Source organism: Dissoconium aciculare (genome assembly GCF_010015565.1).
Source record: "Dissoconium aciculare CBS 342.82 unplaced genomic scaffold K489scaffold_2, whole genome shotgun sequence".
Classification (NCBI taxonomy): Eukaryota; Fungi; Ascomycota; class Dothideomycetes; order Mycosphaerellales; family Dissoconiaceae; genus Dissoconium; species Dissoconium aciculare.
The window spans coordinates 138,294-153,631 of NW_022984952.1; the positions used below are offsets into that span (position 1 = coordinate 138,294).

At 53.0% G+C, this 15,338-nt stretch overlaps 5 protein-coding genes across 5 annotated transcripts; 2 read left to right on the top strand and 3 right to left on the bottom strand.

The window, feature by feature from the left end:
• Nucleotides 1-1,021: 1,021 nt before the first annotated feature.
• K489DRAFT_301057 (uncharacterized protein) lies at nt 1,022-2,864 on the top strand (the record flags this gene model as incomplete). The annotated part of the gene is made up of 5 exons (XM_033600421.1): nt 1,022-1,204; nt 1,291-1,388; nt 1,438-1,936; nt 2,003-2,344; nt 2,400-2,864. Coding segments are annotated over 5 exons (1,587 nt in total), but the record flags the coding sequence as incomplete, so codon positions are not given.
• Nucleotides 2,865-5,147: 2,283 nt separating this feature from the next.
• Nucleotides 5,148-6,842, top strand: K489DRAFT_376201 (uncharacterized protein). Its single transcript, XM_033603867.1, has one exon. It carries the CDS (start codon nt 5,166-5,168, stop codon nt 6,393-6,395), a length of 1,230 nt encoding a protein of 409 aa, XP_033462849.1. The 5' UTR covers nt 5,148-5,165; the 3' UTR covers nt 6,396-6,842.
• A 910-nt stretch (nt 6,843-7,752) lies between these two features.
• K489DRAFT_99080 (uncharacterized protein) lies at nt 7,753-8,216 on the bottom strand. The gene has a single exon (XM_033609110.1). The coding sequence runs from the start codon at nt 8,111-8,113 to the stop codon at nt 7,802-7,804; it is 312 nt and encodes a 103-aa protein (XP_033462850.1). The 5' UTR covers nt 8,114-8,216; the 3' UTR covers nt 7,753-7,801.
• Nucleotides 8,217-9,530: 1,314 nt separating this feature from the next.
• On the bottom strand, nt 9,531-11,246 carry K489DRAFT_99127 (uncharacterized protein). Its single transcript, XM_033609111.1, has 6 exons — nt 11,212-11,246; nt 10,609-11,114; nt 10,413-10,552; nt 10,240-10,346; nt 10,118-10,173; nt 9,531-10,062 (listed from the first exon to the last, which is right to left on the bottom strand). Exons 2-6 carry the CDS (start codon nt 10,932-10,934, stop codon nt 9,792-9,794), a joined length of 900 nt encoding a protein of 299 aa, XP_033462851.1. The 5' UTR covers nt 10,935-11,114; nt 11,212-11,246; the 3' UTR covers nt 9,531-9,791.
• Nucleotides 11,247-12,962: 1,716 nt separating this feature from the next.
• K489DRAFT_398204 (uncharacterized protein) lies at nt 12,963-13,767 on the bottom strand (the record flags this gene model as incomplete). Its single annotated transcript, XM_033606929.1, has 1 exon — nt 12,963-13,767. The coding sequence occupies exon 1, from the start codon at nt 13,677-13,679 to the stop codon at nt 12,963-12,965; it is 717 nt and encodes a 238-aa protein (XP_033462852.1). The 5' UTR covers nt 13,680-13,767.
• Between the last annotated feature and the right edge of the window lie 1,571 nt (nt 13,768-15,338).

Genomic DNA, 15,338 nt, shown 5'->3' on the forward strand with positions numbered 1-15,338 from the left:
TTGATCTATGAAACGCAAGTCACAACTCAACATGAGAAACTCCGCGAGGTAGAGGCCGGCCCTTGAAAGCCGCCAGGTCATGAATGTCTCGCTCGAGCAGAAGCTTTTCGGACACTTTGGCCATCGAGAAAATGAGCATATCTGAAGCTGCTGAAGCGGTCAGTCCGATGGATCTATCGACGACTACTCAAGCTGGTCAGCCTAGGATCCGGCGAAGAGCTTGGCCGACACGTATCACTGTGCGTTCTCGTCCACAACATCCCAACGGGGCCACCTGCGCACAGAGGGTCGAAGATCACAAAAGATGATGCTGTAATGCCCAATCGATTGCTTGGCTACCGATCATGGGTATATTGCAGTTCTTCTGCCCATGTCGTGAAGTGCTGGTGACCAGTCCGAGCGAACCCATCGTTTCATCGTTACCGCCTTGTCGGAGAGCCCCCTGATACGCTAGCTGGGCCAGCAGAACTTGGGATAGGGATGGGATCAGGGATTGGACGCGAACAGTACAGACAGGGAGGTCACTCATCAATGATACTGTGCTGCCCAGATGTCCAAATGTTGTTCGCGTGCAGGCGAGGCCAGCATTTGCTTCTGTATGATCGTACAGTACCGTGAGGACGTGGGAATTTTGATTAGTTGTACATGTAGTAAGCCGTACACGGCATTTCTGGCGCACAGAATGGTCGGTCGAGGCGACGTCACTTTCAGCGGCAGTTTTGACGCCCGCGGCTCAGCACCGGCCATTTCTCCAGAACCATTCACGGCAGTGCTCCGTATTCAGCTCACCCATGCCACGAAAACGCGTTCGACACGTCCGCGTTCAACGGCCGACTTTTTGTTAACGGCGTAGCAACGTCCGACACGAGCAGCAGGGCCAGTCTACTCCATAATCGCAGCGACATCTCCTTGCAGTACTGTCCATTATTTCTCGCTCATTTGCGCATATCTCTGGAATATCTTATCGAATCTGTGAACCCATCACGGCATCGCAATTGCAGGACGACCTCACGCAACCAAAATGCCTCGCCTCAAGCGAACTCGGGATGAGGCCGAGCTGGATCTACCAGAGGAACCACAGATTGCACCGGAGCTACGGGAAAGGCTGAATGCTTTGCGGAGTCAATGGGAGTTTGCAAGTCTAATGCAATACATTCAACTCTTTGGAAGTGTCGTCAAAATTGACGACAACTTCGAGATTGAGGTGAGATCTGGATCGCGGAGATGCGGAGATGCGGCGCATGCATATCGATCGATCAAGAGGGGCACGAACTAATGTAGCAATGACAGGACCTCGAAGTCGAGTGCTTGCGGCCGACGCCATCAGATACGTTACCGAACATTGGGTTGGCTCTCCTCAAATATGTCTCCTCACACCGAGGTCTCACGTGAGCAACGATGACACCACTTGCGCCGTTCTATACTGATCAATGATAGCCTTGATCTCTTCGATGAATACACGCGCAGACAGTATCAGGCGAAAGCGCCGGAGCGAAATCCTTTCGGCGACGAAGAAGAGCCTCGCAAGTTCAACGACCTCGACGTCTTCACCAGAATCCGCGTACTGCATCAGCTAAGTACCTGGACCTTTTTCAACGCCGATCGCATTCGAGGCATGATGCCAGAAACCGAGGACAATCTTGAATGGCGAATGGAGCCTCTTGGCTGGGACAAAGAGGATCGGGCGTATTATGTGCTCGATGACAACCGTCTCTACCGGCGTGCCGATGAACCCGTACCACCACCCGCACCAAAGCTCGCAGCAAAAAAGAAGGCCAAGGGTAAGAGCAAGGCCAAAGCCAAAGCCAAAACTCCTCAAAAGCCAGCAAGTCGCGGAACGCGCGCCAGCAAACGGATAAAGCTTGCGGAAGAGGAAGAAGAGGAGGAGGAAGAGGAACTTGATGCGTCGGAACTTGTGGCGAATGACGAGGAAGATGTGGACATGACAAACGGTGACATCGCCCCTGCAGAGGAAGAGCCTGGCTTTGGATTCACGAGCAAGACCTGGGAGTGCATCGCAGTCACATTGGAGGATTATCAGGAATTCTTGTCAACCATCTTTCGATCCCGGGATCCCAACGAGAAGCAGTTAAAGACTAGGATTGAGGAAGACGTATTGCCCATCATCGAGAAACGCGCCGAGTCTATTCGCCAGAAGAAGCTGAAGAAGCTACGAGAGTTGGAGAATCTACAAAAGATGGCTACGGCGAAGCGCTCGGGTCGTCTGGCTGACAAGGCTGAGAAGGAGAAACAAGAAAGGGATGAGCGAGAGGCCGAAGAGAGGCGACGGGCTGAGCTCAAAATGGCATTGGCGGAGCAAGAGCGGCAGAGGAAGATTGAGGAGGTGAGTGAATCGCGCATGGTTTGGACACACTCATCCACATGCTGACTTTCTTTAGGGCCACGAGTCAAGACGACTTACACGAGAGCAACGAGTCCGAGAGCGTGAAACGAAACGAATACTCCACGAAGAGGAATTACTCAAACTCGAAGCTGAATCGCAGCGAGCTGAATCCCAGGATCCTAATAGCAATGGTTCCGATACCAAGCGAATGTCTGAACGACACCTCAAGACGCAAAAGGAGCAGCACCAGAAAGAGTTGGAAAGGCTGGCCGCTGAAGACGATGGGGTATGGTACTTTGACTGTTCGGTGTGCGGACTACACGGTGACAATCTAGATGATGGCACACACAGTGTCGCGTGCGATCGATGCAGTGTGTGGCAGCACAGCAAGTGCCATGGATTCACTCCGAAGCAGGCTGAACGAGAAGGCTTCGTCTTCGTTTGTGCTACATGCAAGCGGAAGGAGGAAGACGCCAAAAAGCCGAAAATACCTTCACTAAAGCTTGGCAAGCGAGAGAGCGATGCCGCAGGCTCACAGTCTCTCAGTCGACCCGTCACGGCAAATGGTCAAGGTTCCGACGGCCCTGCTCCAAATGGCATGAGTCCGTCACAAAATGAAGACAAACTGGACATTACCGACGGACCAAGTCTCTCCCCGTTTGGACAGGCAGTAGGCCCGCCTGGACAGCGTCTACCTCCAGTGAGCAACTTCGCATTGAAGCCGCCTCAGGAGCCTTGGCAAGGGAGTCCTTTGCCGCCACCGGAGAAGACTCCGTCTGCGAGAACAGACAATCTACCAATGCAGGGGCTGAACGGCCATGCTGACGCCCATCAGAACGCCCACCAGGCGGCAGTCGTCTCCGCCGGAGGCCACAACCATCCTCGCCCTTCGTCAGCGATCTCAGCAGCAAGTCCGCAGCGAACCCTCTGCAAACCCTTCTCACCAGCCGCATCACTCCTCACACCACAACACAACCAATTCCTCCCCCAACTCCCTCCTCAATCCGCGACGCCCGCGCCGCTAATGAAAGGTTTCCAATCTCCAATCAAACAACCCCCTCCACAGGCACCTACATCATCCCCTCCGGCCGCCGCATCATCCTTCGGCCATCCCTCCTACAGCACGCCTCAGCAGCAATACTCCACCTCCATCCAACATGAACGCTCCCCACAACTCCACCAGAGCCCCAAAACCGACCTCCCACCTCCGCCGAAACTCGCCCTCAGCCAGCAAGCGGGAATTTCGCCAGTGAAATCCTCCCCTGCTGCGGCGCCGCCGTCGCAGAGTCGACCCGGGTCTTTCCTACAGTCTTTCTCGTCTTCCATCACGGATCCACCGATGCTGGAGGTCAAGTCGCCGCTGCAGCAACAGCAGCAGGCGCCGGGCGCGACGGTTCCAGTGAAGAGCGAGGCGGAGGTGAAGAAAGAGTGATTGTGTGTGGGGAGCATAGGTGAAATGTTCGGGTTCGGGAAGGGTTTTCAGCGGAGGGAAAGGTTGGTTGTTGGGTAGTGGCACGTTAGATGTTCGATCCATAGTGTGGGACACCTTTACCTAGATATTACTCAGACATAAGCTGTGGTCGCAGATGTTCTCACTTGATTTTACTCCACGCTCGACGTCTTGGGTTGCAGGGTAGCTATCTTGATATACGGTGACCTCGGTCTGACCTGCAGGCCCTTGACCAGTATCGAAACAAGTGTAAGCTCACGACAAACCTTTCAGCAACAGCCTTCACCACGTTTATGGGTTCATCAATCACTATGTTTGGTATAAATCATAAGGACCGTTCTAATTGTATGGACTACGGGTTTTTCTTTGAACTCGCTCAATGTGCACATCGTAATTTAACATCATTCGGACGGTAAACCCAAGGCTAACCCTTACCCTTATAGAGCAAGTGCGCCCGACCGACAGAGACGATAATACGTCTAGGCGACTCACAACACCAACCACCAGCCACCAACACTCATCAAACAATCTAACAAGAGTTTCATCCCGGACAGGTAAAAATTACCATCATGATGATGATGCTTCCTCCGCCCTCACTCTTATTAGCAGAAATAGTCCCGATCCAGGAACCGATCCACCACGATCTCGTTCCTGAATCTCACCTCGCGCCCATCGCAGCTTAGCCGCGATACTAGCGCGTCCTTTCCAGCCAATACCCACTCTTCAGGGTCGACGTCGCTTTTCCGAATAGGGCAATGTGCGCATAGTCATGATGTAGTTCGACCCGATGACGATGAGAAAATGACCAAGGTGCCCCATTGGAAAAGGGTTCCGAGTGATGCGACCACTTTACGCGGTCGTGTGAGGTTCGCGCGTTTCGGGATTGGATTTGTACCTACATTGGCGCTGGGTTTGTTCTCTTGGTGCCGTAACTATGACGACTGCTTGATGGTGTATTTGTCTTCAGGAGAGAGAGGGATTGAAAGGGCTTATAGCATTGGATATGTCTCGCTTTTCATTCATGACTTCAGAGATTACTGTCCTGTCCTTTCTGGCGAAGTTGTATTCTTCTCGTACGCAGGCAGGATGGCTACTACACTAGATTACCATGTTTTGAATTTCTTCCAGGATGACCAGGGCGGTTCGGCATTGACTGTCCTCGCTGGTGCAACGAGATATCATGTTATCGTTGACGAACAACAGCTGAAAGATGCCGGAAAGCCAGGTACTTCTATCCTCAAGGAGTATCGGGATCTCCACGACCAAGTCAAGCGCCAGGATGAAGCCGCTCTCGAAGGCAGAGATACTCAAGGGGAGAAGGACGATGCTCAGACGACATTCTCCGACGGCACACACGACAGTGGAGTTGACATGACTGCCGATGCCGACAACACGAATGAACAAGCGGCAAGCAAAGCATCAAACACCGATGCATGTGAGGTCCTACAGAAATGGATCATGGCACCTCTTGCAGATGTCTTGGACAAGAGTGAGATGTTGGAAAAGCACAAAACAGTACAAGATTGGTACCACTGTCCCACAAAACTCTACCAACTATCCGTCTCCAATGGCAAACTCATTGGCCGAGAAGAGGAACCCGCAACCGCCGACCTCGACGACCGCATGGCCGCCTGGATCCCGGACATGCCGTTACCGAAATACCTCCGCGACCTATCCATCGACATGATTCCCGCCTCGGAGGTCCACATACTCTCTGAAAGCACCGACCCAGAACCCATCCATCCGGCACTCGTCGAAGTCCACGGCGAACAATTCTTCCTCAAAGTCGTCGATATGAACCAGCTCCAACCGACAAAACGCGAGATCCATCTGATGAAGCGCATGGAGAAGAAAGGGCTCCACGAACAATTCCGAATGCCCAAGATCCGCGGCCTAGTCACATTTGCTTCTACAGACAAGAAAGAGAAGAAAAAGAAACAAAACAATTCCAGCATCATGGGCTTCCTCATGACCGCCATCTCCAACCCGACCCCGCTCACCCACAAACTCGACCCTGCCATCTCCCAGTCCCAACGGGACACTTGGGCCAACGAGTGCGCCCGCATTGTCAAAATCCTGCACGACAACAAGATCATCTGGGGTGATGCCAAGGCGGATAATTTCATGGTGGATGACAAGGATGATCTATGGATCATCGATTTCGGAGGTAGCTATACCGAGGGATGGGTAGACCCGGAGTTAAAAGAGACGGAGGAGGGCGACGATATGGGGCTGAGGAAGATCACGGCGGCGTTGCATGATCCTGAGGAGAATACCTTTGACCCGAATGAGGATGGGGAGGATGGGGAGGATGATGAAGAAGTCAAGGGCGAGGTCGAGGAGATGCAGATGCAGGAGGAAGATGCGAGGGGGAAGAAGGCGCCGAAGCTCAAGAAGGAAAGCTCTCTATTCGTGACAGAGGTCGTCTCCGAGGAAAAGGCGATTCGTGCCGTGAGCTCTAGCGCAGAAGTCGAGGAGGCGGGAGAGGAGAAGAAAATCGAAGCCCCTGAAGGCGCGAGCAACAGGAAGCGCAAGGTCGATGCCTCTCGCGAGGACGAGGATGATTCCAGTAAAAGCAACAAGCGCGGCAGAAAAGAGTGATGAGAGATCGAATTCATATCCATCTCGTGGGTCGCCCACGGTGCGAGTTCTCCTCGATATTGCCACTAGGAGGATCGGTCCGGCGACCAGCTTTTTGATGATGGCAGAAGCCCATGGCAGCTTCCTGCCTGTCATGCGCTCTGCCTCTGGTGATCGCCAACGTTGTTTCCATCGGAAGCAACAATTGCAGAACCAACCTCTGGCTGCGATGATTCAACTCAGCATTTCAAGCCTTCAAAAGCTCAGGTCAGAAACCTCGTCACAAGAAAGATCACAGTCGCCTAAAGTTTCATCGAAGATGAAGCGAACGCAGCATGGAGCTACAGCGTACGATTGAGTCATAATTGAGCCCTTGCTCCTCCATGGACAAGACACCTGTGATGTCTTTCCAATCTACCATGCACCACTGCGCTGTGCTTTCAAGCTGTGTATCAGGCAGAAGCGGGCCATCCCCTAGGACCTCACAGAGTCCTGCGGCAAACACGACGGGAGTGGTAGATCGTTACGCTGCCGAAATGTACGATATAGTGTAATTAGCAGGACACGCGAAGGAAGTCACACAGCAGAAGAAAGAAACCATAGATGGCCGATAATCAGAAGGGAGGATGCAAAGGGCTTCGCGGCACATTTGTTGAAATCGATTGAGTGAGAGGTTCATTGTATCATAGTTAAGCAAGATGTATATTGACTGCATCCTGGTCGTACAAGTTCCCCTGGAGTGTTACTTTTTAACAATCGGATTCTGACTCGGAAATAGGAGGTCATTTCGCATGGCTTACGCGATTAATCCCTCCGTGACTTGGGAGAAGGAGGACGACATTCTACACTCGGCGCTATGAAGTGAGAATAGGGTCTTGGCAAGATCCAGCCTCGAAGCGAGAAAAGCAATTTGGTAACGGCGAATCACGCACGAGTTGAGGAGTGATCGCAATTCAGCCAAGTACCAGCCCAGTCGATAATCTGTAGATCATCTGTTGAAGTTCAGCGATTTGTAGAGGTTCTCGACAACACTCCGACCACCGTCGTCCAAACAAGCACGAGCAGATTCTTCCCAGACTTCGCTTGTACGATGTGCCATACCTCCCGAGGGCCTCAAACCCAAGGCGAAATAAACCTTCCGTGGCAAACCGAAAATGAAAAAGGAAAACAAGCGAAGCGAAGCGAGAAACGGAACCAGCAGCCCAATATACATAGTCCGGACCATCAAAAAACGGACCTGCGTCCGGCGGCTCCACAATCAACCACCATGACAACCGCACAGGTCCCCAATGTTTCCGCCCGGGAAAAGCCCAACCATGGGACAAGATGAAGAGCGGCACCCCGACGACGACGACGACGACGACGACGAAAAGGCCACTCCTCAGATCAACCACCCACGAAACTGGCCGAGACAGCACATCAGACAATCAAGCAAGATCAGAACGCAGTCGCCCCGCCCGGAATCCTCGGACCATTCCACCCCCGAACGCGCCTTCCCGAGAAAAATGAATCGAGCATGATATCGACGACGACCAGGAATACGGTAGAAGAACCATTTCCCTCGACGGGTGGTGTGCCCCGCACCATCTCGACAACCCAAGCAGCGCAGGAGGAGAAAACACGCGTTGACCAACTCGACCCGGACGGCGAGCCGCGCGACAAGGTCCATCCACTCGATCGAGATCCTCACGCCAGGGAGGACCACGGTCCGACTTCCCCGGGAACCGCCGCGCCGACATGGGGGTCCATATGCCCGCGCGGGCGAGAGACGACGCTGTGCTTTACCAGGCAGAAGGGGGAAGTTTTCGCTGTAGTGCTATAGAACCGTCGGCGTGTGGTAAAACATCTGGCGATTATCCTGCACCAAAAGTTTCCCGACGTAAGGTTTCGCGGACAAAGGAAAGGTGCGGTTTGCCGCAGCAGAGGGAAAGAATGTGTCCCATTGAATGCTCTCTCTGTATCTATCTAATCATGGGGAAATTTCTCGAAAGATGGCCTTTCCCGAGCCTTCGATCTCTCTTTCTCTCAGGCGTGATGGATGTGTAGAAGCGAAAGACGTAGATGGAGAGGGGCGAGGCCGCGGAGAAGTCGAGGCCTGGGCAAAGGAGAAATATGGGAAGGTCTTCGGACGGAGGTTTCCGATGATGATGATGATGGAGAACGGGCGGACGTGCGATTTGACTGTGAGGCCACGGTCCGGGGGGAGGTATGGGTGGAAGCGTTTGCCTTCCCTTTTGGGAATCGAACAGTGTCTGGGAAGAGCAAGCCGAAGCGACATACGCTTCGGAAAAAAAGAAAGATGAGGCATGGGTGTGGAACGAGGAGAAAGGATTCATCGGACAACATCATCCGATCAGAGTTCGATTGGGACTAGTTTGGTCATTGATTCTGCGGCCGAACCAGATTTGAAGAGAGAGGAGGGAACCCGACGGGCAGCATACACATATTTGAGACTCCATGGATTGATCCCGAAAGGGGGAAGATCAGGCGAGTTGCTCGCATGAATGGGGAACGGAGGAAAGGTGATGAACCGCCGTGCGCAGACGAAAGACACGCGCAGGTTGGCTTGTTTTCGGACGACATCGCCCAATGACGAAAAAAACCATGGGGAGAGCTGGAATCGAAGCCGAAGCGAACCAGGCAGAGAAATTGACGAAGTTTTTTTTGGAATCCCATGGGATGACTCCTGAGAGAGGGGGAAAGGTGAAGCGACATACGCACGGCGAGACAGGAAACGACGAAACGGTGGATGGGTCCAAAAAAGACGCGAAGAATGTCTTCTATTTTTCGGACGACATCGTCCGATGGATGGGAGGCAGAACGAGAGTTGGTTTCGTGATGCGTGGTTGCTCAGGCGTGGAGCGGAACCATTGGGACGGAATCGAGCCTCATGCATGCTGTATGTATGTATGCATGTATGTATGTGAGCAGTGCTTCGAAGTTCAGAATTTGGGTCGCGTGTGGGATGGTCAGAAGGAAATTGAGGAGTGGTCGTGGAGAAGACGATGAGGATGGAAGTTGGGGAAGGAGGAAGAGGAGGAGATGTGGTTCGGTTGATGCTTGTGATGTTTCTTCTTCTCCTTCTTTGCTTGTCTATTGTCTTGGGTCTGATGAGAAGCGGTACCGCAAAAGTGATTCTTCATCAGCGATTGATTTCTCGAAACTCGCCGGCGTCGTCGTTACTCTGGTGTTCGGGACTGGTCGAGAGAAATTTGGAACTCGTTCATGTCGCGATGCCTTGCATACTACCACTGTACCTGACGAGGACCAAACTTGAGAACTTCGTCGTGGGGGTGAGGATGAAGTCTAGCAGCGAATCCGACCGACATCTGCTGTGCATCATGCTGTCCGTCTATCCTCCTCTGTCTACTGCGGTATGAAATGAGCTCGGCCGCTTTGATCAGGTCGAGAATGCTACTACGAGCCTCGTCGCAGGTACGAGGATGGACTCGGGGAAGGACCTGCATGTGTTCCGCTGCCCGACCGCATGAGAGAGGCTGCTTGGATTGCGGCTGCTTCTGGCCTGCGTTGGTGGGAGTGGTGGCGCATGGAGAAGTTGGAGAGGTGGCGCATGAGTTCAGTCCTACAGCACGTTTGTCGCGGAGAGGAAATGGGCGAAAGGAAGTCTGTCATCTGTAGGGAGCACACGCTTCGATGGCGCAAGCGGCGTGAGGTTCTCAAATGCGGTCTTTTCGACAATGAACACGGTCTCGCCACACATCCGAGCATGAACCTGAGCTTACCGAGAACATGGCCGCGAGCCATCAGGTACCGTCCTGTGTGGCTTCGTGCTTGTGCTCTTTCGTGTTGTAAGATCCCCGTTCACAGACGCAATGAAATCTACGAACGAATGAGGGAAGTTTACCATTAGGGTTCGATAAGGCTGAAGCCCGGAATCCCCAAGCGATGAGACGGAGCTCGCGACGAGAAAGGAGATGGCTTCCAATGCGGAGGATCTACCTGATGCGAAAGCTCCATCAGAGGCGTCATCGTCAGCGGCGACAATCAGAAGCGACGTCGTATCGCCATCTCGCTTACCCTGTCCGGAATCCTTTGACCGTGACACGCGAGGATAGAAGTTCCGATTGATATGAGGCATGGGATACATATACTGTAGCGACGCAGAATTACTCCCATGCCGTGCGACGGAAGCAGAGACGAGAGATGAAGGATTTCCTCTCCACCTTGGTGTCAGCAGTCATCATCTCAAACGATGCGACGAAGATGGCCGCACAACAGATACTGTAATGATCGCTTGTATGAGAACACGCATGTACCGTAACGAGACAAGGTGAATAAGACCATATCACACGCATCGACACCGGACCACGTGAGGAAGGCATATACTGTCGTGGTACCTGACGCGAAGGAATGATAATGATGAGGCGGCCTCTGCTCTCTGCGCCCCTTTGCACAAACAGAACCCGTCATCTCGCTTGACAAGGTCATCACGGAATGTCCTTTCATCGCTCGTGCTGCGGCCGCTGTCCTTGCTGCTGACAGGGCTGAAAGACATCCCAATCCTGCGGTGTCACCATTGGGAGAAGGGGGGGACATCATGTCCTGTACCGTCGTATCATCGGTGACAGGCAGCTCCAAGTCAGGCGACCATCAGCATTGATTGATCTATTAGTCGCAGTGACAGCAGCGGCGGGATGGCGCCACCTCCGCTAATAACAGGTAGGTCCAGTACGCTACATGTCGGTGACATTGACCCACTTGGTGATGAACAGGATCGGGCTGTACGAGTATGTACTTTTGTCAATAATGTAGCAGCTGGGGGAGGAGGAGAAGGAGTAGGAGGACTGATGCTGACACAGAAATGACATAAATGTACCTGTAACATTACCCAGGGAACGACAGCTTTCCGTCTCTCACCGCCCGGAACGCCTGCATGAACCTGCGCGGAGGGAAAGAGCCCAGGACAGTACAAGATACTGCATATATTGAATACTGCATATATCACACTGCATAAGCACTTACTGTATGAAACTACAATCCAATCCATTGAGAGGTATCATCATCATCGTCAGTGCCCACCCAGCGAAGATACACCGTTCGCATGGAGAACAAAAAAACAGGGGAGCGAACCATGCGACGAACACCCCTCCAGCTCCTCCTCCTGGTCCGCCGACGCTTGTCGCGCGAGCGCGCACGCGACAAAAGGCGCCATGTCTCAAATTCATCTCCGGTCGAGCATTTCGTGCGACCAGCTTGTTGATTAGTCCGAGAAACATCGATCCAATCGCGACTCGCAGGGCAGCAGGAATTTATCCACACGTATGGGGCGCGGGCGCTCTCTCTAGGCTCTAGAATTCTGTGCTAAAAATGATTACGTGCGTGATCCTCCCCGTGCAAACAATTAATCTATCTGATCCCTCGCTCATCGTCGATCGCATTGTTGGGAAGGAAGGAAAGAAGCGCCTTATCATCGGAGCGTCCGCCTGATCCGTGGATGTTGAAGCCGAGCGAAATGGGGGAGTGGAGGACTACTGGGGAAGGTTCCATGCGAAACCTCGTGATACATTTATTTTATTATCTCCTAATGACGATCAGCGGGCCCCGGAGGAAGGAAGAAATGGGAGGCGAGATGATTGACGATGCCAGTTGCGCGCAGAGAAGTCGAGCTCTTCTTTTCTCAACCCGCACAATCCGCTGCGAATGGCTGACGGAATGCTGCTGACGGCAGAGGATGTGAAACGACGCCATGCGTCATCCACTCCGTACAGAATTCCAGAATGAGACGCGATGGTCAGAGGACCACCACACACTGCCCCGTAGAGATAAAATGAGGATCCGGATCCGAGCGGACGGGTCGTCTTTCCTCCGTTACGGACCCGCCGCGAGCTCGGAATATTAACACCCGATACTATTGAATATGAGCATCGGAGAACGAGGCATCTCCGGATGCGGCTGTTCACGATGTTTACGATCCAGGGGCGCGAGTGTTTCAGGTATTCTCATGTACGAGACTTTGCCGTCATTGTAAGCTTCATGATGAGACGGGCGAAGCAGGCAGGCGGATATGGTCGAGGTTGGTGCGCGGCTCGTATAACGTTTGTGGTGAATGCTGCATGTTGTCACATCACGGAGGAACTACGGGAACATGTTCGCGCTAAAGGACCCGACATCGACATGGTGGTGCCTCACCTGTCATGTCAGGTACCGTCGTCGTCGTCGTCGCCGCCTGATGACGACCGGGTATACCAATGAACTAGCCTGAGAGGACGAAGTCTATCCAACTTTGGTATATATTCCCGGACTGGTTCTTTTCTGGTGCGCTTTTCTGGGTCTGGGAGTCTCGAGGAGCTGTGTGTGTTGGTGGTGAAATCATCGACGATGATGGGAAGAAGGTGGTGGTGATTGCGCTGTTGAGGTGGTGTTCATGGTAAAAAGTCACATGCGTGATTGATGATTCGTGATGGATGATGGTAGTGGGTGTGACGAACACGAGGACATGGCCTCTCCGACGAAACTAGTCGAGGACGTGGCCATGATTGGTCGCCCATGAAATCCCGAGCCAGCCGGACGGACTTGGAAATCAATCCTCACTGGAAAGCAATTTTTTTACCTCTCACGAGGCAGTGGTTAGTTTAGTACATTTCGTTTCAGTGGCAACTCACGGGAGAAAGAGTTTGCGATATACGATACGGAGATCATCGTGACATCTACGCCGCACGGTAGTGAGGTGCCCAACAGGACGGCATGCACCGCAACCGATCCAATGTCCATCGAACGACGATACGATCGCTGCAGGGTCTCTCCAGTAGCGGTCGCAATTGAAAAGCGAGAAACCAATCTATACGAAACTCCCAAGCGAACAACACTTTTCGCCCCTGAAAATGCGGCTCTTCCCTCCAACGATGGATTGATGATCGAGAGTCCGCCCATGGTGACCTGCAGGTGTACAGTAGCGTCTAGTTGGGAGTGAGACCTGACGGGTCCAGTAGTGTGTTGTCGCTGCAGGTACGTCTGTTTCTCATCACCTAAATTTCCAACCTCCCTGCGATTCGTCGAGGACATAAACTTTGTGCCTTCCTTCAGACAAATTCTATGGGTCATGTGATTGATATGGCCTTGCATACAAGCGAGGGATCGAGCCGTCCGCTTGGCCTGGGGCAGTTCGGCGGGCATGGCAAGCGAGCAGGCGGGCGTGGCAAGCGGGCTGTTCGGTCGCAGCCCGGTCTTTGCTGGGAAGGTCCGTTTGGTGAAATTCTCCGGTGGGCGCACCGCTAGGTGTGAGTGTACAGGAGTAGTGGCACGTAATTGACAGGAAAGAAGGCTTGAAAAACCGCCTTCAGACATTGATCACAATGCACATCGAGAATGGATCCGTGTGAACCAGGGCAATCCATGGCATGTACAGTACATACTAGGCATGTTTGTATGGCGGTCGATCGGTTGGAGGACCGACATAATAAGCGGAGACATGTGCTTTTTCATCATCGCTCAGCTAGGACGTGTCTGGCCATCATTGGTCGTGATTTGAGCGCTCGTATGCATACAAAGAATTCCTACAGGACTGACTTGCAATCGTTCCTCTATTGGCTATGCGGAGGAGGGACATCTGGGGAACTTGCATCATGGCAGGTATCTCGTACAGAACCAACACACAGGTATTTCACGAATCTTGTCGACAATGTATCCGCCTAGGTAGCGTCGCAAGAAGAGCACTCCCCAATCTTGGAAGTAGTGCACTCACGGCGCAACTCGTCTAGACGTCTCGCATTTCCCTAAAACACAGCATCGTTCCGTTCGTTCGCGCTTATTGTCATGGAAGGCATCATCACGGGAGGTATCTAGGCGGTGAGCGGTATCTTCGTACCCAGACGACCATCGCCTCGCATCTTCTCACCTATACGATGCAAGTCGCAAGTGTCCCATCTGTCTAATCGTTCCCGGCAGTTCGTAGCGGCGATTGGTGCACTTTCCCAATTTCTCTTTCCGGAAGCAGCACCATTGCGGTAGAGATCTTTTGCTTCTGTAGGACGCAAGACGAAGGACCAGAGCCAACGAAAGCGCCCGAAGCTCGCGGAGAACGCCCCTCCTCCTCGGAGCGGGAAAGAGCACGGGAGAGAATTTTATCGTGTGCTGTACCGCCGGTGGCAATCCAACTGTTTCTGCGTCTGCGCCTGCGTCTGCATTGCATTGCATCTTGCATGACGATGGTGAGACGACGAACAGAAAGCGAAACAGGTGCAAGTGTGCAGTAGTCGAAAGAAGGCGCACATGGTGGTGAAGGGTGGCGGTGCGGTCGTGTCGGTACCTACAGTAGCGCCTGCGACGGTCTGGGGGCCAAGCTTGTCGCTGTTTTGGACTCTCGTTGGTGGCCGTGCGTCTTTGCATTGGCGAGCTCTCGTCTCATCAGCTACCGGGCAGAGAGTGGGAAACCTGGCAGTTCGGGCCTTTTGGCCGGACGATGAGATTACAGTGCAGTATCTGTGATGATGGGCTTACACGCGACCGCCGAGTAGTTTATGTAGAGCTGGACGTTGGCGGTCTGCATGCATGGATCGTGGCAGCAGTTCGCAGATAGCACGGTATGAAAGCGTCAAAGTGGAAACATTTCCCAAGTAGACTATGCTTCATTGTCTCGTATCAATTATTCCAAGTACCATCACTCCTTACAAAAAAGCTACTGCGGTCACAACGAAACCTCCAGCCTCAAAGGAGAGAAATCTCTACGGTTCCTTCCGGAGTAATCATCCCCAAGCCCTCAATTGCCAAGAATCTCCTTCATTCCATCTCTCTCGTCGCCTGAGCAGCAGTCCAGATCCCTCCCAGATCCCTCTTTGCCCCGCACTTGACGGAGTCCGCTCTAGGCGGACGACACAACGGCCTCAACGGTCAGCCTTAAGGAAGCAAGACGCAATTTCGTGACCCGTAACCGAGATCGAGCATCGTCCGAGAATCTTTCCGAAATCTGGAGAGATTGATTGATCGTGAGATTGATTAATTGCGAAG

Excerpts from the sequence above, each read along its gene's own strand:
- K489DRAFT_376201 (XM_033603867.1), top strand. The coding sequence starts at position 5,166 with ATGACTGCCGATGCCGACAACACGAATGAACAAGCGGCAAGCAAAGCA.
- K489DRAFT_99080 (XM_033609110.1), bottom strand. The coding sequence starts at position 8,113 with ATGTCGGCGCGGCGGTTCCCGGGGAAGTCGGACCGTGGTCCTCCCTGG.
- K489DRAFT_99127 (XM_033609111.1), bottom strand. The coding sequence starts at position 10,934 with ATGATGTCCCCCCCTTCTCCCAATGGTGACACCGCAGGATTGGGATGT. Across the intron at positions 10,553-10,608 it reads CGATCATTACAGTATCTGTT|AGGAAATCCTTCATCTCTCG; the intron begins GTGCGGCCATCT and ends ACCAAGGTGGAG. Across the intron at positions 10,347-10,412 it reads GTCAAAGGATTCCGGACAGG|CTTTCGCATCAGGTAGATCC; the intron begins GTAAGCGAGATG and ends CCTCTGATGGAG.